The sequence below is a fragment of the Mixophyes fleayi genome, chromosome 5 (assembly GCF_038048845.1).
Source record: "Mixophyes fleayi isolate aMixFle1 chromosome 5, aMixFle1.hap1, whole genome shotgun sequence".
Lineage (NCBI taxonomy): Eukaryota > Metazoa > Chordata > Amphibia > Anura > Limnodynastidae > Mixophyes > Mixophyes fleayi.
This window is the reverse complement of record NC_134406.1, coordinates 74,601,445-74,627,601: the sequence shown is the minus strand read 5'-3', so window position 1 is coordinate 74,627,601 and position 26,157 is coordinate 74,601,445. Positions and strand designations below refer to the sequence as shown.

At 40.8% G+C, this 26,157-nt stretch overlaps 1 protein-coding gene across 1 annotated transcript in view; it reads right to left on the bottom strand.

The window, feature by feature from the left end:
* Positions 1 to 785: 785 nt before the first annotated feature.
* Positions 786 to 26,157, bottom strand: part of CMTM8 (CKLF like MARVEL transmembrane domain containing 8) — a 42,246-nt gene continuing 16,874 nt past the window's right edge. The window contains exons 3-5 of the mRNA XM_075212385.1: positions 7,894 to 8,067; positions 3,651 to 3,770; positions 786 to 1,330 (exon numbers count right to left, since the gene is read on the bottom strand). Of these exons, the coding sequence (XP_075068486.1) occupies positions 1,253 to 1,330; positions 3,651 to 3,770; positions 7,894 to 8,067 (372 nt within the window). The 3' untranslated portion in view covers positions 786 to 1,252. The remainder of the gene's footprint in view (positions 1,331 to 3,650; positions 3,771 to 7,893; positions 8,068 to 26,157) is intronic.

Genomic DNA, 26,157 nt, shown 5'->3' with positions numbered 1-26,157 from the left:
ACAGGCTGGTATGCCGGGACCAAGGGATATGTCAGAACTAGCCAGGTCAATAATGGACTGGAGTTACAGAATTAGCAGGTGAAAAAAATGGTCAGGTCAATCCCATGTCAACATCACTGGCAGAAATTCAGGGTCAGGAAACAAGCCGGGAAAACTCTTACACAGGAAATCGACAAATACAAGGTATCATAAGGAACACTAGAGTAAAGAAGAGCTAATACCTTGGCAAAATAGTGTGCTCAGAGGCTGCTTTATATAGTCTAGGTGATTTGAAACAGGTAAGCAATGAGGGAACAGTGGTCATATGACCACAATTTCAAAAGGACCGCAGTTCTGCTCACTCACCACTAGGGGGAGCAGATGGGAAGCTGTCTGGTACCTGCCATACACCAGACACTAAGACCCGCTGGGAGAAGCGTGTACTAGACCCAAGACCCAATTAGTGAGTCCTAGTATCCAGGGCTGCGTGTGACAGTATGTGGTTTAAGACTCCACCTGATGAGTTTGAGAGAGTTCACTCCCCTCATAGCAGTTTTGAATGGCTGTTAATAGATATATTGGGAATATGTGATGTTGGTAGGTCTACTATTCATTTTAATGCATGGTACCTTTTTTTTTTTCTCTTTTTTTTAATGTGCAGTACCAATGATTTATTTATTTATTTTATTCCCCCACCCCCCGAATGCAACCATTTTGAAATCCTGCATTTGCCCCTGCTTATTCACAAACATAATACATTTATATCTGCATTAAATATATAAAACATAAATGACCCCGAGAGGAAGGAAGCAGAATATTTCTTTATTTCAATGCAATAAAAAAAATATTGCAAAGTTTTTGTTTCCCAGTTCTTTAGTAAGTGGTACAGTCTCTGCCATACAGAGTAATAAAACTGAAATGCATAATATGTAATGAGCACATTCACATCAAGAAAACAAGTGGCAGCATATCATTTTCTCAGTTCTTTTATTACAGCTTTTTGTGGCACAATATATATTTTGAGCGAAGTAATTTTTCATATTAGGTGATAAAGTGGAGAACTTAAAACAGACATCCATCCTACAAATACTCTCTGAGTTTAGAGAATGGGTATTGCAAATCTTTATATACTCAAAATCCATCCTCAGTATATTAATAACTACATTGTAAATCTAAAAACACTAAATATTACCAAGCTGAAATGATTTTAAAGTGCTGCATGCAAAATCTCCAGCTTTATGCAGGATTTAACGTTTGATGGTTTGGCTTTGTGTTAACTTCTTGTCCTCCAGGTCTGAAAACTGAAATAGGTGCTTGTGGCATAACATAATGTGACCATGAATGCAAAAAACTGTAACGACAAAAAACAAATACTCATTAAGCTGGGTATTTCATTAAATATACTGTATGTATTCACGGTCATAAAACAGTACAAAAAAAGCCATCTAACTAGTGCTATTGTACAGTATATTGCATTGATATTGTTATAGAGTATTTTGTGATGTAAAAGGGAATTTCTTTTGTACACGAACAATTATTTTAAAATTTTAAAAACATTTTATACTTCAAATTTATGTTATGGCCCTTTAATAAAGGTTACCCAAAATAAAATGTTTTTCCCCTTTGTTTTTATTTAGAATCCCTGTGTGTGGTCTGTTGTGTCTTTGCAAGAGCCTTGCACTAAACCTAGCTTGTATAGAGGGGAGATCTCGCCTAGTGCTTTACTTACTAAATTAGTCTGGCTGAGGTTACCCTAGGCCAGTGATGGCTAACCTGTGACTCCAAGTGTTGTGAAACTACAAGCCCCAGCATGCTTTTCAGCTATCACCTAGTTATCTACTGGCAAAGCATGCTGGGGCTTGTAGTTTCACAACACCTGGAGTGTCACAGGTTAGCCATCACTGCCCTAGGCCATCTAACACTATTAGAGAAACAATGGTAACAGCTATATTTCCAAAAATACAGTCAAATTTAAGACACTTACACAATTATATCTTTCTATATAAAACAAACCTTAAGGGTTCACATATACAAATGTATTTTCAGAAAGTACTCCTGTTGCATTCCAAATGGAATACTATTAGAGCACGGGCACAGATCTATTGGTCATTACTTAGTAGGAAAGTAGGTAACTGTAAATTTATGAAGAGAGGGGACTGAATCTGGACAAAGACAAGCTTAGAGTGTAAAAATGTAAATATACTGGGATATAAAAGTGTAGTGCTTGCATCACATAACAGTGCAATATAGTGACAAAGCAGCGGCAAGTTTTAAGGGAAGTGGTGAGCTACCCATTCATAACATTTTACACACTGCCCATTCTCCAAGATAGTTAACCAGTTGTTCATGTAAATGCTGTCCCAATAAACATATGCAGTTTACCATATGGCTAGGTCATTGTTCATAAAGTGACTAGATTACCCCAACACAGTGATGTCACAGCTGTAACCACTAGGGATCAAGGATGTCTTCGGGCTAATGGAGAATTGCTCCATCGCACATAATTAAGGATGAGTGCACTAGACCCAGCTATACAGGGTTACAGATCAGTACGCTGGTTATGTTTCCCCATCAGGTAACTGATGTTTGATGGAAAATCAGGCCACACTGGGGGTAGTGTAATACAAGTTACAAAATGCCAGAGAGTTCTGCAGGTAAAGGAACCAGTGTGTGTGTGTGGCAGGAAGCAGAAATGTTCATAGATTATAATGGGCAGGTAACAGTCTGACCTTGTGCTCTAACAAATGGTCCTAGAGCTAGAGCTAAATGGTTAAATAAGGTTGTAGTCTGACACATACAGTAATGCTGACTCTGGCTGAAGATGGTACAGGATGTTAAGGGCCAATCCTGCACCATATTGTCTGAAAAAGGTCTATTTTTGTGTAAACACTAGAGAACAGCCATTAGAAACTCATAGTGAAGACACCATTTGTGTCAGATGAACCAACAAACATTAGAATGTAGTTTATAAATTCACCAGGATCAAGCACCTCATCAATATTACTCATAAAAAGTTAGAGATGTCACTGGTTCTTAAGGCTGTGCCTGAACTGTGGGCTTGCTTATAGCAAGACATAGACCTTACACATGAGGGTATATAATTAAAAAGAACTAAGAGGTTACAAAAAAAAAAAGACTCAGCATCGGATAGAGGTAATTTGGAGTTCACCACCACCTTACGCACACAAACTGCTCAGTAAAACATTATCACACAATAACACAACTTGCATCCTTCCCTTTGTGGTCTTTATGCTAACACATACAGGACAAAAGGCCACCTTGAATTCACTTTGTTGTGCAGCCCATACCTCCCCAAATCTCTAGATTGTTACGCCGTACCCAAAAATCACCAGTCCAATAACTTTTTTGTCACAATAAACTTCCTGGAAAAAAACCGTGCACACTTCAAACAACTGGTTTTCTGCATACACCTGTGGCCGGAAGACTGTGTAAATATCAAACTTTTTTTTTTTTTATCAAGTATAACATCCAATATTGCAAAGCCAAGGAGAGGTTATAAAACTTTATTGCCTAGATTTCTCATTTTACATTTACGTTTCCCTTTCCATCTAAACATTGCTCTATTTTACACAGGAGGTTTCATTGCTTGTAAAGCTTGTTATCATTTTCCATTTCCGAGACTGTAACAGAACATTTTTGCAAATACTCACTGCAGATGCCGTCCAGCTGTTGTAGTTGTGATGCGGGTGAACGTCTTTGGTTATTGAAGTTGCATCCACTACAGCAGCAATGAGGTATAAAACGGTGGCACTTCCATTAAAACATAGACCCTTTGAAATACAAAGAAAAAAAACAAATATTTTCAATAAAACCTCTCTGTAATACATCTAGGAGCAAACACAAGATGGACACATTTTAAACATAACTGTCCAGACACGGAGGAAACATACATACTCCTCACCTGTTTTGATCTAGTGCAAAAATAGAAGGATTATACAGTATTTTTTACAAAGGGAACCTAGGACCTAATATTTTAAATGTTCTAAAATTATAAAGTTAAGATGTAAAAGTGTGTTTGTCTTTTGATTTTATGAATTTGATACGAGTATGCAGGACTGCCGCCGTCAGAGGGGTACAGAGAGTACAGTAGTATGGGGCCCCACCAGTCCTAGGCCTAAACAGATTTATTAAGGAAGGGTTCCTCTGCAATGTATTAAGGGATGTGGCAGGCTCCCTTTCTAGGCAGTAGTTGCTCCTGAAAAGGAGATGGAGACCTTCTGCGCTGAATTAAGGGATGTGGTAGTGGGGTGCCCCTTGTAGGCACCACATCTGCGTTCACTTTCAACATGCTTCAGCCCCAGCTCCCCAAATATAAATCTTCCCAATAGAGAGGCGCTCAGCTCCCTGCAGCGTCCCTGATTAACTAAGGACATGTCAATTGAAACTGGGCATCAGGAAGCAGAGAAGAGAAGCTGAGAGGTAAGTAAACTACTGCAGGGGTTAGATAGACAGAGGATGGAGGTGGCTGGAGAGAACGGGGGCTGGGGCATAAGCCAAATGTTAGAGAGTGGCAGGGGGTCAGCTAAGAGAAGGAAGGAGGGGGTCCTGCTTGTTACATTTGTACTGGGCCCCACAATTTCTGGCGGTAGCCAGAAGTATGTGTGTGTGGGTATTTCTCATACTTGCCAACTCTCGCAAAATGTCCCGGAGACTCCCGAAATCCGTGTAGGTCTCCCAGACTCCCGGGAGAGCAGGCAAGTATCTCGCATACTGCAACTTACTGGTCAAAATGACACGATTTGCGGTGAATGTCATTTTGGCATGTCCAAAATGATGCCATTGATGACGCCTGCCCTCTCCCGCCCTTTAACCACGCCCCCTGCCCAGGATCTCCCGGAATTCACTTTTTTTTTTTTTAAAGGTTGCCAAGTATGGTATTTCCATAGGGACCTTGCCCAGCAGTCACTCTTCACCTGATGACAGATCTTGCTTCATTCACGCAAAATATTGCCTTTTTGTCATAGCAGCTGTCCATTACGCCTATTTAAGGCACATTTGGGTGTGGCTCACAAGCCAGCCCTTGCTAGATGTAAACCCCTATACCTGGGAGGTGAGTGCATCTGATTTTAACTGCATTTTAATGGTTTTTAAAGCATATAGGTCAATGTAGGACCTGCATATAATGAGGTTCCCTTGACGTTGGGATACAGGCTTAAATCTTTTGATCAAAATATGAACTAATACCTCATGTTTTCATTTTGCTAGACACACAGATATGCAGTTTAAAGGATAAGCGTTGACAACTGTCTTTTCATTCACGCAAGTTGTTTATTGCTGAACTATAGACAACTCTATGAACGTATTAGTGATCATACAGATTCCTATAACAATGAAAAGTGACAACATAATGAAGAGGAGGAAGAAAAGCTACAGGACCACATGCTACTAAAAAAAATAAAAATAAAAAGAAATATTGCACTTTTCCAACAGGCTCCCAGCATACCCATCTCTCTTAAGAAACCCCTATACATCAAGTAATCATTAGTTACCTGTGTTAACATACATTAAAGACAATTGTTTTAAATATATATTTTTGCCCTTGCTGTGTTTGTCCAACCATTTGCACTACCTATGCTTTTATTTATAAAACTGGTATTGCTTTCTCTATGCTGTTCATGAGATGCATGTGAAAAAAACAATAATGAGAAATGATGAAGGTTCAATTTCAGATAAAGTTACTCAAAAATATAGGTATAAGACATGAAAAGCTTAACTGAAAAGGTAAAAATTCATGATTGAATTGTACATTTCTTTAAAATTAAACGCCCACTTTGTAGCTCCTACTTAAATTCAAATCCATTATGTGGGTGGGGAAGGCTTAGAAGTGTGAATGATTTAAAAATACATCAAATGACTCAGGGCCTAAAGCGCTACAACTAATTCTTTTATACCAGAGTAAGATGAGAATTATGTTGCGGTTGTATTAGAAAATCCTATGCTTTCATTCCCCCCCCCCAATTTAATTTATTATGCTGTAGGAGGACACGTAAATTGCTGCTGCAATTCCACTTTTTTTTTTTAAAATAAAAGTCATGCAACATTCACAGTGTTCAAAATGTGTTCTTTATTGTGTAGCAAAAATTGAAGTAAAATAAAAAGAATATATTTGTTAAGAAAACTGCAGAAATTTCAGCAGCATAATGCAACCTTGTGCATATGCCACAATAAAATGACTCCATGGTAGATAACTGATCTACATATAACACATGCAGAAGTGAACCAATGCTACATGCCATATGAGGATCGACATCCAACACCAATGACCACCCGTGTAGCCTCACTCCAACTTAATCACCATGTTTCCCAAACAACCCCTTCCATTTTGATTCTCCTGTAATGTAAATATATATTCTTTAAACTGACCCACACTCTGCAACTTGGACATTCCCAGCATTACACAGTCTCCAGAGGAGCAAGCATTGGAGGGCTGGCAAATGTTAGCCGGGGGAACAAGACTCAACTCAGCAGCCTATTAGGAACATTTTAAAGGAAACAAAAATGCAGGTGGCCCAGTGACCCAGCCCAAGGTAGCCCACTATGGGACCGGCCCAGGGGGTAGATGCCGCCCTGCCCCCCAGCCAGCCCCTGGGAGCAATCGTGCAGTGATCACAGCACACACAGTCCAGTTACAGCAAACTTGTCAACTTTGGCAAGGTCTGTTCCGAGAGATTGGGGGGAAAAAGGGTGAGTGGGGCCTGGTGGATCGAGTTGCGTCATTTGTCCCCACCCCCCACCACTTTACTATTAAGGTGGTTAGAAACCAGGAGGTTACCCTGCTCTCCTAGGAGTCCGGGAGGACTCCCAGACATTCCAGGAGAGTAGGCAACTATGAATTACAGTCATAAGAAAAACATGACTGCACAGTAGTACCCAAGTGACGGAGTATGCAAGAAGGGGTATATGTTTTGGCAATTGCATTAAGCAATACTCTACAAATGTAAAAAGAAAGATGGTCTTTGTTAAAAGTATTAGAAAGAACTACAATTTTGAAAAGTAGAGTCCCTTAGACAGAGAATTATTTAATGTTTAAGAAGTCTGGTGTACTTTAATGTGGGTATAACCCCGTGAATAGAACCAGTAGGAACAAAATAAGCATCATCGGTAACCACTGATGTAGTTGTACAGCAAGGAGAGGTCTACTTCTCATTAGATGTATTGTGCTCACTTTCTTGTCGCAAGGTTATTAAAACTGGACAAGACAGGTCTGCAAAATATTTGCCTCTTATTTCTAACTTTTGAAATTTAATGGCTTTTATGCTTTACAGATCACTAAAAATACATGCGGAATATTCTTCACTTTCTGAATTATTGCGACAGCAGAAACCGCAATTTCATTTTGAGCAACCACATCTTATTTGGGCTAAGCGGCTGATGCAATTTAATCAACATAGTGGGGGCGGGTCTTTTGCTAACCTTGCTGTCAAGAGCAAATCTTAATTAAACAATACATTCAACTTATGCTTTTACCGGTCCAGGTTAGGGCAAATTTTCCTCTGAACTATGTTGGTAAATACCACTCAGAATGTGAAAGGTTTCGGGAATTCACTCAATGAATTGAAGCCTTATTAGTCCTGGAACCATGTAGGAAGGTTTTCTTTTTTGTAATACGAATTTAATCAGAAAATGGTATCAAGCTCTTTTTGGAGTGAAAAAAAGCACTATGTACTTGTAAAGTGACTGCTCACTAGGTTAGAATCGGACGCTATTGGAGTGTAATGGTAGATTATTTGGTTGTAGCAACTATTTCTGCTATCTAGTCCATTACTGAATATGTTCACAATGTAACTTAAGTGAGCATTACCTGTTGTACTACTTACATTCATGCATAATGTTTTTTTGCCTTTAAACAAAAATCAAATCAAAAGCAACAACAAAAAACAAACATGTACTTACTACCAATGTCCATGGCACCTTAGGGATTCTTGTGTATGCCCTTGTAATGTAAATAATGAAAAAGAACACAGTCAGGACCCAATAAAATACTGCTACAAACATCACCCAGCCAAAAGCAGGAAAACGGAAATATTCAGAGCCTGCGATTAATGCCCACACCAACAACCCGAATACCTGGGGGAGAGAGCAGAAAAGTGGATTAAAATTCTGTAGCAGAAAAGGTCACACGTTTATTTTTGGGTTCAACAAAACATCAAAGTAACTATGAATAATATATAGATTATTTATAAACATATACACACACAAAGGTTTATTTTGATTAGTAAATGTGGTGTGAAAAAAAGCAGAATTACATTGGAGACACTGAAGTGTGAGAGGCCAAGTATCTTCACAGGAATATAAATTGCATTTTTCCATTTGCTTTTTATAATTGATAATGCCCTGATTTTAACCTCTATTTATACTGTGTGCCAATCTTACACTCTACCATAGAGATATAATAGGCATTGTTTTGTTAAATCCACTTTTTATTAAGAACAACATCAACTCTCAGCTGCAAAGGGCACGTGGGATGCCATCTCAGCATAAAGAGCATACTTGCCAACTCTCCGGGAATCGCTGTGTTTGGCCCCGCCCCTGCTGTCAAATGACTCCCGGAAGCCAACTTAAGTAAGTTGGCAAGTATGGTAAAGAAGCACAGGTGCTTTCATCAAACATCCAGCACTGTGGTCAATAGATTAGATAATGTTTGAAACATGAGAAATACCAAAATTGTTCAGGGTGCAAGGTAAATGTCCATATTGTAGTTTAAATTCAAATGTTTGAAATATATATAAAAAAAATCTTCTACACGGCATCTGAGACTAGTTTTTGATGGTTCTCCGTTTTGCTTACATTTGATCAAACTCTCCAGGAGACTGCTGTCATGCAGTAGGTTTAAGTCTGCATTTCAGCATCTTAAAAGGCCTCAGCCACTGGTGTCAATGTTGTAAATTAGCATTTTCAGTGCTTGTACAATACATGAAAATGGGTCTGAATACGGAGACCATTGTTCACCTGCTCAGTGTGTTATGCATATCTGGATGTGGTGTGGTTTTATCCAAACCTAGTTGTTCCATTCTGTGCCTAAAACACTGAAGTGATTGCCGACCACAACACACTGATCCTCCCCATACCCCCCATGACCTCTGTCCTTGTCCACTCCCTGTTCTTGCTTCTCCTTCCTTGTCCACTTGTGTCGCATTTGATCCTTTTGTCTCCGATTTCCCCCTCCATCTAAATTGTAAGGTCTCATAAGCAGGTCCTCTCTACCCTTTGTCTCATTCTTGCACCTTCATTCTCTCCCTTGAATGTACCTGTTATTTCTTTAGGTTAATTTTCTGTGCGCTTTTTGTGAATTTCCATTTAACATGGACTTGTTTATTGGCACTCACATTTTGGCATTAGTTTCATTTGTTATTATAGTTACTCGTATCCATATACTTCCTATGCCGACTACCCGGCATGATTTTTATAAAGGTGCCACAAGTACCTTATAAAAACAGTTGATGACCATGACGACGTAAAAAAACAAAAAAACAAAAACAAAACTACATGTTAAACATATTGGTACGTAATCCGCTGTTCATAGATAGATGAGACTATGTATATATGTAAGGGAAATTGTAGACTACAAAAGTAGAAGAGTTGCTTATTTAAAAATTTTAGATTATTAAACAAAAAACAGTAAACTATATGAGCTGCAACGTAAGCCAAGGCGAATTAGATTTAATTTTCAGCACTAGGGGGAGCACACAGATCACTTTTTCTATAGAAATGCATAAAAAGAAAAAAAAGAAAAAAGAAACCCACCTTGAAAAATCTGCTGTTATGATATTGTAGCTGGGTAAATTGAAATGCAAATTTCCAGAACACTATTCTTCTGCTGAAATGTATTGAAAAAAAAAAAAAACCTGCCTGCTATAGTTTTGGCTTTTTTAGCAAAAGAGTAAAACATTTAACGATAAATAGGTCATCCTGTTTAGAAGTAGATTCGCTAACAGTGGCGGTCAAATGAAGTACCGCCAACAATCTAAAGTTAGTTTTATTTTTCATTCAAGTGGTCACTACACGTGCTAAACTTAATCAAACGGAATCAATTAAAGTTGGGGATAGATTTAGGGAGGCAAATAACATTCCACCGGCCTTGCATCCACATAGTAACATACCAACATAAGTGAAAGTAATTTTATCAATGTAATGCTTCATAGACTATAGAAGGAGGCCTGCAGTTAGCAATCATTCATTTTTTTCATTTAGTATTAATGTTGCAGCAAAATGTCTCTAAGTGGAATTTTAGGGGGGGGGGGGGCGGGGTTTTGGGAAATAGATTAAACTCCTGGAACCTCACTATGCTGCAGGAACATGGTCAGTGTTCTACAACACACAGATAGCGGTACATTACAAGAAAATGACCGCTGCTGTCCTACACAGAGAACTGATGTTGTCTGTGTAATTGCCTACTCCCCGGAATGTCTGGGAGGCTTCTGTAATATTGGAAGACCTTCTAGGATGGTAGGCTAACCTCTCAGATCTCCCACTGTGCCTGCGGAACTGGCAGATTGCATGTTTGTGCGTGTGATGATGCGACGTTGCACACTCGTTCAGGCTCGCACAGGGGCACTAGCCAGTATGTGACATATCAGGGAACAGCAAGTAGTAAGAGAATCCTCATGACTTCATGGAAGGATTGTATTACAAGTACGTTTTATTTGTTTTATATATTTTTAATAATTTACGTATTTGTTAAAGGTTTGTAGAGAAATTTTTGATATATGCTAAATTCTTAAACTGTTTATCAAGCCCTAATAATGTGATAAAAAGAAATTTTTTTTCCCATTGTTCTATTTATTCACCTGGTTATCCATCACATGCGATTGGGTCGCCATGCTTCTGCATGGGAAACATTTATCAAGCAGTGAGGCAGTAATTTCACTGCTGCTTTGCTTTGTTAGCCCTGGCATTTACAGCAAGATAAAAAGTAACATTTTTTTCTTCAGCCCTGCTACACTACACAGCCTGTGACAGCATTTCCCCCCCCATACACCAACCCCCTCTGCTAGCATGCTGCACACAACACTATAAGGTCCACGGGTGTGTCTAGACACGCCCCCTTTGGCGGCACTGTGTTATAAGACTGGTGTTACTTGCATAAAACTCCCTAAAATTATTTTTCAAATATAGACACTTGAGCAATGAGCAAGAAAATGGAACTGGAAATTGTAGTCAAATGTTAGCAAGTGTGTAAAAACAAAACTTTGCTGTTACAATTAAGTGCAGTACACTACACAATCACAGCTACTTAAGGAATTAAATACATTTCAATGTAGCTAGTAATCCAAAGAGACTATTGTGATTAAAGTTGAAATATATTTTGATACCACTAGATGGGGCTGGTGTAAATGTTTAACTTAAAGATCAAATTTACTTAGAAATGAATGTCCCTTAAAAGGGAAGACTGTAAATGATTGGTCAGAGGTAAGGGCTTCATGCTAGAACAGATATGCTGTAACATGCAGGGGCACACGCAGGATTGTTAGGGAGAGCTGCTGCGCATGCGCCACCGCCGGACGCTTCTTTGACAGCGCCGCAGCTGCTGTATAGTAAAGTGCCGCTACGTGGGGCATATTGTTAGCGGAGGGGAGGGGTTTCTGGAGACCCAGAAAGCCCCCCTGCGTGCGCCACTGACATGTGGTATATTTGTTCCTCCTCACCTACTGTCTGCAAGATCTACATGATCTGTTAAAGACTGCAACTTGTAGAACAAATGATTACACGATTCTTGATTAAATCTTTTAGAGCATTTTGAGCTTTGGATAAAGAAACCCCAATACTTACAGTAGCCCAGCATCACTATGTTGCCAATTTTAAAATTCCAAATATTTATGGTTTATAAAAACAGGTTTTTTTTTATATAATGCTTACATATTATGCAGTGCTTTACAGAGAATACCCTACCCCAGTGGAACTTACAATCTATATTACCTATCACACAACGCACTAAATTTTGTCAGGAGCCAATTAACTTACCAGAATGGTGGGAGTAAACCCACGCAATCAGGAGGAGAAAATACAAACTCCACACAGATAACACCTTAACACCTTAAGTAGCTTGATTTGACTAGAATGCATGAGTATCATGCACGGGTTAATTATATATATATATATATATATATATATATATGGGCCCCGGTGTACTGCTTTGCCCGGGGGCCCAAAATGTTGTTAAGAGGGCCCTGTGTATTTGCATGTACTGATGCACATAAATGGATGGAGTCAAGAGGCAGCCTACTTGGTTTTATATTGGGAGTTGTCCTATTATGTTCCGATTTAGGCAGGGCAGTCTCGGTTTGAGGGTTCTGTCCCACTGTCCCGTTGAAAGATATATCCTGTTTACAAAGCAGCTGTGAAGGGTGGTCCACTGTTTTGGAAGGACCGGGTACTCCTGGCCAAACCTCCGTCATAGTAGCACGAGTATATTTTGTATTGGACAAAAAGGGCACAATATTTACACAGACTGTGGTGTTATAGAGACGCATGGTCTACAGCAGACATGGACAAACCAGACTTATTAATAGCCAAATTTTACATTTATTGCAGTCCCCACAAAAAACTTTCATAGACAATTATTTACTTTTTTATATGCGTCATAAAACATTTTTAGGATATGGTGGCAGAAGTGTCAGTAATAGGCAGTTATATATTGATATTCGCATACAAATAATGAACAAAGATGCTGAAGTTCTAGGTCTCAGTGAAGATTGAGGTGGCTGAAGGGCACCTGACAATAGAGAAGTCAGAAGCACCATGCTGATGCTTTCAAAGAATTGGGCGGTTTTCCATTAAAATTCTTCATTAAATTGTAACCTGAGGCATAACCAGTTATGTGCCCACCAAGGAGACTTCCTATAGTTCTTAGAGCAAAGATGAATGAACTCAGACTGATAGGAAACAAGGGCTCAACACAAAGCAAACTTACAAGCACTGCTAGAATGAAGCAAAAAGAAACAACTCGCACTTATTTGTGCCAAAATAGAAATAGGAGTACCGAAGGCGTCATATTTTAGGTATATAATAAGCAGTGAGAGAGTATTAAACCAGAACCTAAGACTATACAAGCAGTCACCGAGATGTCCACATCGACAAACTGGACAGAGCTAGAGACTATTCAACTAAATTATAGAAGCGGTTACCACAACTCATTGAACCTTTGCGAACCTTTACCAAAAAAAGGACACAGAATGGATTCTCACACTCAGAAAGCTTTTAAGACTTTCAAAATACTCCTAACCAAGCAAACAGGAACAATATTAAGGTTTCTTTGCTCAAGTGGATGTGTTACAAAACAAGGTACGGAAGATAGTAGCTAACCACAGATTGTGATAGAAAGGCTGGGTATAGTAATAGATTGTGAGAAATTACACTTATGGATGTAGAATAGCTAAAAAAAAAAAAAAAAAAGCCACTGGAACATATAGGTAAAAAAAACCAAAACCCTGATATCACCCGCACCGTGCATGCAAAATGATGATTACAAAATTACCGCTCACTAGTGCAATTCAAACCAAGCAAAGAATTCCAATAGCAGACATTATCCAAAAATAATGGACAGCAGGATTAAGTGAATGGTATTATAGAACACCGTACAGTGACAAATAGAAAGCCACACAAAATGCAACAACTGAGGATAAATTTCTAAAGACGCAGATACATTCAATGCATGAGTGGCCTGTAAAGGAAAAGAAAGTGACTTTCAGAATCAATGACTGTAGATAACTGTGGAACATGCCAGAGGCAAATGGGTGCTTATTTACAGGTGACACATTGTGAATAGAGTGCCTATGCAGTAAAATAGACAAAAATACTTCAGCTAGGAACAATGTTGACCGGTCAACAAGGTAGTATTATCGCCACACAAGTCATGACACTGAGAAGGTTAAAATTGTCAAACAAATCAAGACCAACATCAAGCAACAATGGATGCCTCAAGAAATCCCAAAACAGACATGGCGAACCTCAGCTCTGTTCATATATAATAAGGGGATTTTACTAATTGTAGTGGATTACTCAAGCAAATATTTAAAAATTGCTAAACTACAAAAATTTACAGCAGGCACAGTAATAATATATATTAAAACAAAACTAAGACACAGTATATGTGAGGAGTTGATTACAGATAATGGCCCTCAATATGCTTCACAAGAGTTCCACAATTATATGGGTAACAAATATATTTCTTTATTTTTATTTCCTTACCCATGTAAAAGCCTTTCCTCCTCAGTTAGGAAAAAGAAAACAGTAAGACTGATATATAGTCGACTGTTTATGGTTTTATTCTTTGTATGTGACCAATTTCTGGAGAAGTGAAAAGTGAAATGTAAAAACTTGTAGTCCATACGTCCAGCAATGAGTCTGGTGGAAAAGTATGCAAGTTTCTCACAAGTCCTATTGGGGGACACGGCTATACATAAATAAATATTTTACTACAAAGCTATGTATATTATTCTAGCAGACTGAATTACAATTTTAAGATTTGCATATTCTGTAGATAGATTTGCTCAAAGGTTTATGTAGAATATTGTTTAATAAATATGAGACAATTAGCGTAGAGAGTAGGGTTTGAGTTTCTTAATGTTTGTTTCTTATTGTAAAAAAGTGCGTTATTAATATAACACAAGTATATGCCGACATGTTTTTTTTCACCATCTGAAACATTGTCCAATATTTAGCATTTGAGCAAGTTTGCAGTGAAATGCCTTTAAAGCCATTGCCGCTTTAAAGTTTCACGGCAAACCCGCCGAATAGTGACGACTTGAAAAAAATCAGAGGTTAATACAGGGGTATAGTAGGTGGTACCAGGAGTCCAGGTACCTTAAAGAGTTAAATCTGTGAGTGACACTCCACCCCTGCTATACCCCTCCAACAGGAAGGATAATCAGTTTAGTGTTCATGCCTTAGGAGAGCAGGCATGTTTTCATGGCTCCTGCCCTGGATTTTATTTTATTTTATTTTAATGTTTTGGGTTCTCTTTTTTTTTCTTTTTTTACAGGGGGGAAAATGCTGGGCTCAGGGATGCCTCCCAGGGGGTGGATAGCCTGCAGCCTTCCTCCACCCCAGGTCCCGGAGTCGCTATGAGTAGTTTTGACAGCCAAAATTTTTTTTTCGGGAACTTGTCTTGATAATGTACGCCAGCTGAAGCTGGCGTACATTATCGGAATTGAAGAAATCCACTGCTGTCAGCTCTGCTCCGAAGAGCAGAGCTGGACAGCGCATGTGTGGAGGGATCACATAATCCCTCCCTGTCACTCAGCACGCTCTCTCTGCAACGATAGTTGCAGGGACAGAGTGGGGACTTTGTGCGCATGTGCACTGCACATGCGCAATTGAAGGAAGAGGAACGAAGAGGAGATCCCGAGACAGCGCATCCGAAGACGGGGGTAAGTGTGATTTTTTCTATCACAGAAACAGCAGTTTTTTTGGAACTGCTGTTTCTGTGTTCCCTTTTTAATAAATTTGAGAAATAGTTCAATCCTTATCCTTGCAATAAGGATTGATAACTATTTCTCACTTTTGCCGATTAATGATAAATGTGCCCCTATAGGAGGTGAGTTTTACATTGCTGGCCGCCGGCTGTCAGCGCCGACAGCCACGACCGCAGCACACTGACAGGTGCTGCGGTTATGTCCCCCTCCCTCCTAGGCACCAGAGCAGCCACACCTGATCTCTGTTGAATTGGAGAGCACAGTTGTGGCTGCATCGCACACAGGGCCGGTGCAAGGTCTGTAGGCGCCCTAGGCAAACTTTCAGCCTAGCGCCCCCCCCCCCCCCTCCTGCCCCTGGGTTCTCGCCTAAAAAAAAAAAAAATACAATTTATAATACCCAAAAAATAAATAAATTAAATATACTTACCGTTTTTGATGATCAGATGCAGGGAGGCTCTTCCTTAATGGCTGCCCACCGCTCCTCAGCTTCTTTCCAGAAAAAGGAGAGGGGTGGAGCAGCCTGTGCATGCTGGGAAGAGAGGGGGGCGCTGGGTAAACTTTACTCCTGACAGACAGGGGCACAGCAGGCGGCGCCGGGTAAACATATGTCACCTGATCACTGACGTCAGTGATCAGGTGTGCAGCCCGGGCGCATCTGACAGCGGCGGCTATTTAAAAAACAGCGGCGGCACTGCACCTCTATCCCACATCTCTCCGCTGACTAGATTTTCAATCTAGTCAGCGGCAGCGGCGCCCTGCAGGACCCGGCGCCCTAGGCAATTGCCTAAGGTTGCCTAATGGCCTGATCGCACACAGAGGGGCACAGAACGCTGTGGAGGAGGCGGGGACATCCATTGGCCGGAGGAAGGGGAGATCCAGGAACTCCTCTCCTACTTCCTAGTGCCAGCATGTAGCGCTCAGCGCCATTCCCACACTATGGAGGAAGGAGCCCTGCTATGCCCCTTACACAGGACAGGTTTTTATTTACCTTTCTTATGTGCTCTTTCTGCAGTGTGATTGTTTTTAAGAGTATTTAGCGTGTGGCTTTTTTTTGTTGGTCACTATTAGCATTACAATTATATCTGTGTTGAAACATGTATATATTGTACTGTTTGTTTGTTGGTTTACACTGAGGGGGTTACTGGATGTATGCTTAAAATACACAATAAATATATTAACAAGGGTCCAGGATGTATGTAATTTCTGCATTTTTCAAAAAATAAAATAAATTGTTGTTTTCTATTATATTCTCTGTGAAGGAGTAATAATATATATATATATATATATATATATATATATATATATATATATATATATATATATATATATATATATATATATATATATATATATATATATATATATATATATATATATATTTTACCATGCTCACATTGGGTGTTGAAATTTTTTTTTTCCACCATGGCTGCAAATGGGGGCTCTGAAAATGGTACTGCTGCAGGGTCTGTTATGCATTATAATTGTGCTAAATGTAACGAAAAATTGTCTTGTGGACAGTCTAACCCAGAGGCCCTGTGTACAGCTTGTGAGGTGGAGATCCGGGATCATAGCCAGACCCGGTCTACATCCAGGTTTGTAGATGAACCTACTTGACTGCATCCTTTTACTTCGACTTTAGCAGAGCTCACAAGGGTAATATCTCACTGTGAGGTAAGCCAACCTTATACTCCTGTTTCTGCAATACACATGTCATGTTTAGTTGCGGCTACTTCCTCAATGGAACGCTTACGGATTGCTGATTGCGGCTAAGAGACTGTCTCATAAGCATCAGGCCTCTCAGGAAGCTAGGGATTTTATGTCCACTTCAAAGGTGTGACATTAAAAAAGGGAAAAAGGAAGGGTAAGGGAAAGGGAAACCGCTCCACACAAGATATTTACCAACCTCACTTTCAAATTTATTTTGTTGTGTGGAGGGGGTGCTTAGGTCAACATGCACGAACATATAAATTCAAAAGGAGGAACATACATGAACATATAAATCCACTTCAGAGGTGTCAAAGAAGGTGAGGTTCACAAAGATTCGGGGAAGGAGGATTTGGCCTTGAGGAATATTCATCCACAGTGCAGGGTGTAGAGGACCTTGTGTTGGGGGTGCGCCAGACTTTAGGCTTCACCAACCCATAGGTATCCCGGGTACCAGTTACTCTCCGTTTAAAAGACAGATGAAACATTTTATTTCCTTTTCTTCTTCAGCTGAATTAATGGAAATCATTTCAGACGCCTGGAAAAAGCCTGATCGGCGTTTTTCCAGGCCAGCGAAGTTTAAAACTCTCTACCCTCTTCCAGATGAAGATTGTGACAGATGGGAGGCACTTCCAAGGGTGGACCATCCCATAGCCAGGTTGACCAGAACAACCACTTTACTTGTTGAGAGAGTGTTATTTCCCTCAAGGATGCCACAGACAAAAAGATTTTTTGCTCAAGTCAGCTTATGAAGCAGCTGGTAGTTTCTTCAGGCCAGCCATGTCTACGGCCTGTGTCAATAAGACTATCCAAGCATTGGCAGAGCAGTTGTCAAAGGGTCTCAGGGATGGAGCCCCTAGTGATGAATTAATGTCGCTCTCTGATCATATTAGAGAGGCTTCAGAGTTTTGAATGTCAATTCTCTCGCTGCTAAGCTCTCAGCATTAGTGATAGCAGCAAGATTTTCCCTATGGTTATGTTCTTAGTCCGCGGATTCCAAACACACCTTGAAGGGGGTTCCGTTTGATGGTGCCTCTCTTTGGAGCTAGATTACACCAGCTCATTTAGGAGGCTACAAAGGGTAAGAGCCAATTTTTGCCTGTCTCAAACCAGGCCTAGACAGCCTAGATTTCAGTCCTTTCGGTCCTTCTAGATATCTAGAGGATCCCCTGCTAGGGGGCAGTCAAATGCCCCAGCTAGGGGTGGGTTCCATAGAGCCCGGGCTTCCTCACGTAGGGGACATCCTAAGCTGACAGAGTTGGCTTCAGCATAACATGACCTCCATACACAGAGCTGTGGTGGGAGCACGTCTTCTGCTTTTCCACCACAGGACTTCCAGCCTGCAGTATTTGGCGCAAGGCCCTGCAGATAGCGATCCAGAAATTGCTGGACGCGGGTGTCATCGTTCTATTTCTGCCATTGGAAAGAGGTTTGGGGTAAAACTTTTCCTAGTCCAAAGCCAGACGGCTCTTTCAGACCCATTTTAAATTTAAAGTCTCTGAATTAACAGGTCAGAGTCAGGGGATTCTAGATGGAGTCAATCAGGTCAGTGAATGTGACTATGGAACAGGGAGAGTTTTTAGCTTCACTAGATGTAAAGGACATTTACCTGCACATTCCTATTTGGCAGGGGCATCACTGTTTTACTTCACTTTACAGTAGGGAAAAAAACATTTCCAATTAAGGGTGTTACCCTTCGGTCTAGCAACCGTCTCGAGGTTATTTACAAAGGTGATGGCAATAATGACAGCCCTTCTCCGCTTTCAGGGAGTCACGGTAATTCCTTACATGGACGACCTTCTGTTGAAGGCTCCATCTGCTCTGGTCCTGTCACAACACATTAATTTGACTAGATCCTTCCTAGAGGAGCATGGTTGGATAATCAACCTGCCAAAGTCATCCCTAATTCCTTTGCAGAAGATGTGGTTAGATTTCGACACCAGGTGTCAGAGTGTGACGTCAAGATTCTCTCTCTCTCCGGTCCAGGATCAGAGACCTATTAAGCATGCGTTGAATGTCCCTGCTGCGATGCATGAGGCTGCTAGGGTCAATGGTGTCAAACTTCGAAGCAGTGCCTTATGCACAATTCCATTTGTGGGCTCTGCAGTGGGAGATCCTGCGCAAGTGGTCATCTCACTTACATCTGGACAGGCAGGTGATCATTCTATTATCTCAGGTCCGCCTGTCCCTCACTTGTTGGCTGATCAGGTCACATCTGTCCCGGAGAACATCACTTCAGACCTGTAATTGGATCATTGTCACCACAGACACAAGTCTGTCTGGTTGGGGGGGGGGGGGGGGGGGGGGTCGGGGGTCTCACTGCAACCCTCAGATTCCAGGCTAAGTAGGATCCGCTGGAGTCAGCTCTTCCCATAAATGTGTTGGAGCTACAAGCTATATTCAGGTTGCTGGTTCATGCTCAGGTGTTTCTGCGCAGAAAGCCAATCAAGGTCCAGTCGGACAATGCAACGGCTGTCGCATATATCTAAATCATCAGGGAGGTGCGCGCAGTGCCAGGGCCATGAGCAAAGTGTCCAGGATAATGCTGTGAGCAGAGAAACACATCCCAATTATATCGCAATATTCATCCCAGGTGTAGACAACTGCAAGGCCGATTATTTCAGCCGCAATAGGGTTCATCAGAGAGAATGGTCCCTTCATCTGGAGGTCTTCGATCTCCTGTTTCAACGCTGGGGTTGTTCAGAAATGGATCGGATGGCCTCGCGGTTGAACTTCAAGGTTCCTCTCTTTTGCTCAAAGACCAGGAACCCCGGGGCAGGATTTGTGGATGCTCTAGTGATCCCTTGGCGGTTTCACTTAGTTTACCTATTCCCTTCCTATGATCCCGAAGGTTCTCAAGAAACTGAAGAGAGAACGTGTGAAGGCCATCTCAGCCGGACTGGCCGTGCCGAGCCTTGTACTCGGACCTGCTAGGAATGGTTGTAGAACCTCCGTTCAGACTGCCTCTCAGGCCAGACTTAATCTCTCGGGGTCCACTGCAATGCCACTCGTTAGGTCGGTTGACTTTAACGGCGTGGCTACTAAAACCATGATTCTGAAGGCCATGGGTTTTTCCATCCAAGGTGATTAAAACCATGATCCAGACCAGGAAGCCTCCATCAGCATCCAATTATTACAGGTAAGTGAAGACTTATGTTTTATGGTGTGAATCAAATAATTTTCACACCTCTAGTTTCAAGCTTTCTAGGTTGCTGGCCTTTCTTCAAGTGAGTTTGGACAAGGGGTTGCGCTTAGCCTCATTGAAAATGCAGGTGTCAGCGCTGTCCATTTATTTCCAGCGTAAACTGGCCTCCTCCCGGAAGTTCATACTTTCTTACAGGGTGCGCTTCAAATTTTGCCTCCATTTTTTCATCCTGTCGAGCCATGGTACTTGAATTTGGTTCTCCAGGCTTTGATTAAGGATCCTTTTGAGCCTTTACAGTCTGTGGAACTTCGTTTCCTTACTTGGAAGGTGGCTTTTCTTTTGGCGGTGTCTTCAGCATGCAGAGTTTCTGAGTTGGGGGCTTTATCCTGTTCTTCCCCCTTTTTGATTTTTCATGAAGACAGGGCTGTACTTTGCACCAAGCCCTCTTTTGTCCCTAAGGTTGTTTCCCATTTTCATTTAAACAGAAAATTGTTGTCCCTGCCTTTCCTCAAAGTACTAGGTCACGGGATCAGTCTTTGTTGTTGTTGGATGTAGTCAGGGTTCCTAAGTGCTACGTGGACCACACAGCTAGTTTGCACAAAACCACTGATCTTTTTGTGCTTTATGACGCAAGGAAGAGAGGTTGGCCTGCTTCTAAGGTCTCTTTAGCTCGTTGGATTACCTCCACCATCAAGCTAGCTTATTTGAGGTCAGATAGACAGTTGCCAGGAGGTTTGTCAGCTCATTCCACTAGGGCTGTGGGTGCATCCTAGGCGGCGCATCATGGAGATTCTTCTGAACAACTGTGCCGAGCGGCTACGTGGACGTCTGTTCACAAGTTAATGAAATTCTATAGGTTACAGGGCTTTGCATCACAGGATGCCAGCTTTGGCCGTAGGGTTCTATGTGCAGCCGTTTTAGAGCAGTCCCTCCCTTAGGGGGCAGCTTTGGTAGGCCCCATATGTAGAGCAGTCCCCGCCATTTGGACGTATGAGAAAATAGGATTTTTGTACTTCCTGTAAAATCCCTTTCTCGTAGTCCATTGGGGGACACTGCGCACCCACCCTTGCTCTGAATGTTGCATGGTTCTCTGAGTGGTTGTGATTAAGCCAACTTAGTTGACCTCTTTCGGACTTTGTTAGACAAACTGATTATCCTTCCTGTGGGAGGGGTATAGCAGGAGTGGAGTGTCACTCACAGATTTAACCGTTTAAGTGCCTGGACTCCTGGTACCACCTACGATACCCCTATGTATAGCAGTGTCCCCCAATGGACTACAAGAAAGGGATTTTACGGCAAGTACGAAAATCCTATTGTCAAAAAAATTCTCATAGACTGCAAAAGAAATGGGACATGAGTCAAATTGTTTTTGATCTGTAGAAACACACCATCATGCTCGTAGCCCAAGCAGGATAATTATGAAAAAATAGTAGAATATGGTGGTCATGATCTATCCTAAAACTTAACTTACTGAAGTCAAAATTGCTTCCAGCAAATCAGTATTTATGCAAACAAACCATTCATGTACGTAATGAAGAAACACATGGTTCAGAGGTTTACATTTTCCTCAATTTTCCTTGACTATTTAGGGAGATACCCTGTTATCACACAAGGGCAATCAACCCTTTTTTAATAGAGTTAAGAGTTTAAAAATAGTTCCTTAAACATTGGCTGAATTCCTTAGGCCTGAAAGAACCATGTGGGTGGAATTCAAGCTCATTATATAATCCTCATAAATAAGTGTGGAATTATGAGGGATGATGCCAGGATGTCCTGTGCTGCCATATGCATAAACCGAGGCGCACAAAGGTATATCCATGCCTTCTAAGAAACCAATAGGGTAATCTCTCTCTCCTAGGAATCCATATAAAAGTAAACATGCAAACCCCAAAACAAAATGGTAAATGATGTTAGAAAATGGTCAGTTTTCAGGGATCAGTCAGTTACTGAGAAATTGCTCAAAACTTCCAGCCTTTCCCACAGGCAGCAGATTACATAAAAGTGTATGGGAGTGTGGTTTTTCAGTTTCTTTTTAGCTTTATCCATTTTGCAGTTATATTTATAGATGACAATTTGCGATTGAAATTCTTATTAAATTAAAATGTTGACCTTTTGCCATGATAAATCCCATTTAATAACATTCTATCTTGCGTCTTAATAATTCACATGTCAGCTAGCCTAGGTATTATAGACCGCTACATTTATGCAGGAATTGATTGGTTTGTAGTACCTCTTGATTAGATTAGATTGTGATTGCATTTTGGGATAAGTCAAGGAATAACTGCAAACTTCCCAAGAGTGTCAGCTCTTCAACTAAATCTTTGTGGTGGTAGTACAGTGTGTTTAATAGCAAGTGTGAGAGAAAGGGAGGTGTAAAGTAATTTTTAGGCAGACAAGGTGATTGTTTTAATTAACCCTTACACACACACCTCAAGCTTGTCTAGGTGGGTCTTGTTGTGAGACATGCCAATTGAAAGAAGGTTTTCACCTGCTTAATTGGCCGACCATGTAGCTTAAGTGTTCCAAACTTTTTATTCCCCATAATATCTGTCCAGGAGTGTCCCTTGGCAAGTCCAATGCACTTGGAAACAGTACTGAAAATAAGAACTGGCATCTGACCAATCAGGGCAAAAAATGCAAAAAAATGAAAACCAATATGCAGGGCTGGAATCCCCTTACCTGTAGACTGGCTGGCCAAAAAAAAAATAAAAAAAAATTACAACAGAGGTCTGGGCTATGTGCATTTTTTTCCCTCTAAACTGTTCTTAATAGGCTGTTGAGCAGAGTCGCACTTCCTGGGTTAAAACTTGCCAGCCTGCCAGTGACCACAACAAAAATACGAGTCGTCATGCAAGGTTCTCGTTACACAATTTCTAGGTTGGAACAACATGACTTACTGAAAAATGCATTTGGATCATGCATCTGTGGGAAACTGAGCACAGCTTCACAATACAGTAAACAAAAGGGAAAAAAACTGCAAATATCAAGGAGAGAAAAAAAAAAAAAGACAGCAGAATAACAGACAGCCACAGCAAAAATATATATGTTAAAAAATATTAATAAAAAATAGGTACTTCACCTTACATTTAAAGCAATCCACTCAACAACTGCATAGACCCAGAGGTGTCTTCTTCACTACTCTCTGCACCATCACAACTGTACAAAATTTAACCTTAGGCCCCTACCTCACTGCTCCTTACCGCTAGAATCCATCCCTCATTTGTTTAGTAAAGGAACCGTGTGTGTGTGTGTGTAATAAATATATATATATATATATATATTATTATATACACACACACACACACACACACACATATATACACATACATACATACCCAATTGTAGCCAGGCATATCAAGTTCAGGTTTCCACAGTACATAACAGTGTTAGGAAATTTAGACATTGACCCTTGACATGTCCGCAAGTGAAAGATCAAAGATTGCAGCATAGAATTGTTTGAGTGTGGGAGAAAGTACCCCAATAAATTGCCAACCAGGTTCACACTGACCTTCAGACACAAGATATGACAACTGTTGCAAAATACATATAAGGTTAGGAGGACCATATGTGTTCCCCTGCTGAGAGAAAGACATAAATCCCAACTAGAGTTTGCTGAACCCAATTTGAGAAAGATGGGTCTCTAGGGCAATGACCCCATATGCACTTAAAAAACACCCAGGAATGGATCAACACAAGAGGCTAGATTGTCCTGAAAAGTCCAGCAATGAATCTAAATCCCATAGAACACTTGTGTAGAGATCAGAGAGCAGCCATTGGGAGAAGGCACCCTTCAAATCTGGGAGAACTGGAGCAGTGTGCACTGCAGTGGACCAAACTGCCAGTAGACTGGTTCAGGAATCTCATCCATTGCTGTAGGAAGTGGTTGGTTGCAGTTATTTTGATCACACAGGCTATGCTGCCAAATATTAAGACTAGGGTGTCAATAAGTTTGTCAATGTTATTTCTTTACATTTTTAATTTTATTTAAAATGATATACAGTATTCAATTAAGAATCACAAAACAAAGGTTATGTATATTAAACAGAAAGTATTGTGAAGTTAACTTTTGTTAATTTCACCTTCTGTTTATAGGAAAGTGTGAGTTATTTGAAAAAGTGCAAGGCTGCCAATTTTTTGGACCATGACTGATATATTATACATAAACCGATGTATATATACATATGTATGATGACGACACAGGGAGAATAAAAGCACCAGCTTTTAAGAGATGCACAAAATCATGATCAATAAAGCACAGATACATAATGATGGGAGAGAGTAGGTCATAAAATAAAAAAATGAAAATTAAAAACCATTTCCTTTGGCCTGTTAATCATGTTGTAAGAGTAACTGCATCAAACATATTACAAGACCTGTGAATTCTACTTCTTACTAATGAGTTCAAGCCACGCTGTTTATTTTCTCAATAAAGAATGAACATAAACAGTGTGCGTCATGTTAAATTCCTGAGGGCGCATTCACAACAGCCACTAAGGCTTGTAATAATGCTTGCAACTGGAAGGCCGTTAACAGGCAATAATTGAAACATATACAATAAACTAACTGTTTACCCAGGAGAACACTACAGGTATATCCTATCAGTTTATAACAGTCCTCTCTCTTACAGGGATTATTGAAGAGAAAAACCCCAAAACACTCATGACTAGTAATTCACTGATTTACACTTCATCTTACAATCAGTCTTATAATAAAGATTCCAAACTTAATTACAGGTTATTTTCAATTAATGTGTACACACACAGATTTTATTCAATAATACACCGCATAAATTGTCATTACTTACATATACATACTAAATATAAAACAAAAACATCACTGTCCTATTGTTTATTGGTCAGAAAAAGACAATTTACTTAATGAAAAGGATGGAATAAAAAACAAACAAGAAGATTACATTTGCCTTTTTAACCTCCATCTTCACCCCATCCTAATCCTACAAAGAACACCTAAATAATTGCACACCTTAAGCTTTGCTTAAAACAAAACTTCTTGGGGTAAATGTATCAAGCTGCGAGTTTCCGGCGGGTTTGAAAAGTGAATATGTTGCCTATAGCCAGGCCCGGCGGTCCCATTAGGCAAGGTTAGGCACTTGCCTAGGGCGCCGGGCTCTGGAGGGCGCCACAGATTAAAAAGTTCTTTAAAACTGTGCGGCGACCGCTGACCATACCTTTCACGGCCGCCGCACAGCTTTACATACATCCACAGGGAGGGGGGGAGGGACTATTGCTCACCACCACCGCCGCCTCTCTGCTCCGTCTCCTCCCCTCCACTCACTGACTGACTGTCGGGTGTGACATCATCATCACGGCCCGACAGTGTCAGTGAGTGGAGGGGAGCAGAGAGGAGGCAAGTTAGAAGCAGGTAAGAAAAGACGCACATCATCAAAATAGGCGCCCCCACCCTGCACACTTACACACTATTTTGTAAGTGTGCAAGGTGGGGGCGCCGATTTTGAAAATGTGCCGGGCGGGGGGGGGGCGCCGATTTTGTAAATGTGCCTAGGGCGCCACGGACCCTAGCACCGGCCCTAAATGTACTAAATAAATGAGAACTGCAATCTGATTGGTTGCTATAGGCAACATCTCCACTTTTCAACCCCGCCAGAAACTCGCCGCTTGAAACATTTACCCCCCTGGAGTTGATTTACTCAGTGCTATTCTCAGGCTAGCACTCCCCCATCCTTTATATAAATGTGCCCAGTGAGTGCAGTATTGCTGCATAGTAAGAGAAGACCACTAATGTACACTGATGTGGTGGAAGGAGACCAAGTAAAACACTACCCAGTTTTTATTGGGAGCTCTGTATTGTTGAGGTTTTCTGCCATAAAAAGACAACTAATCTCATTAATTAATTGGTTTCAGGTTATGGGACACA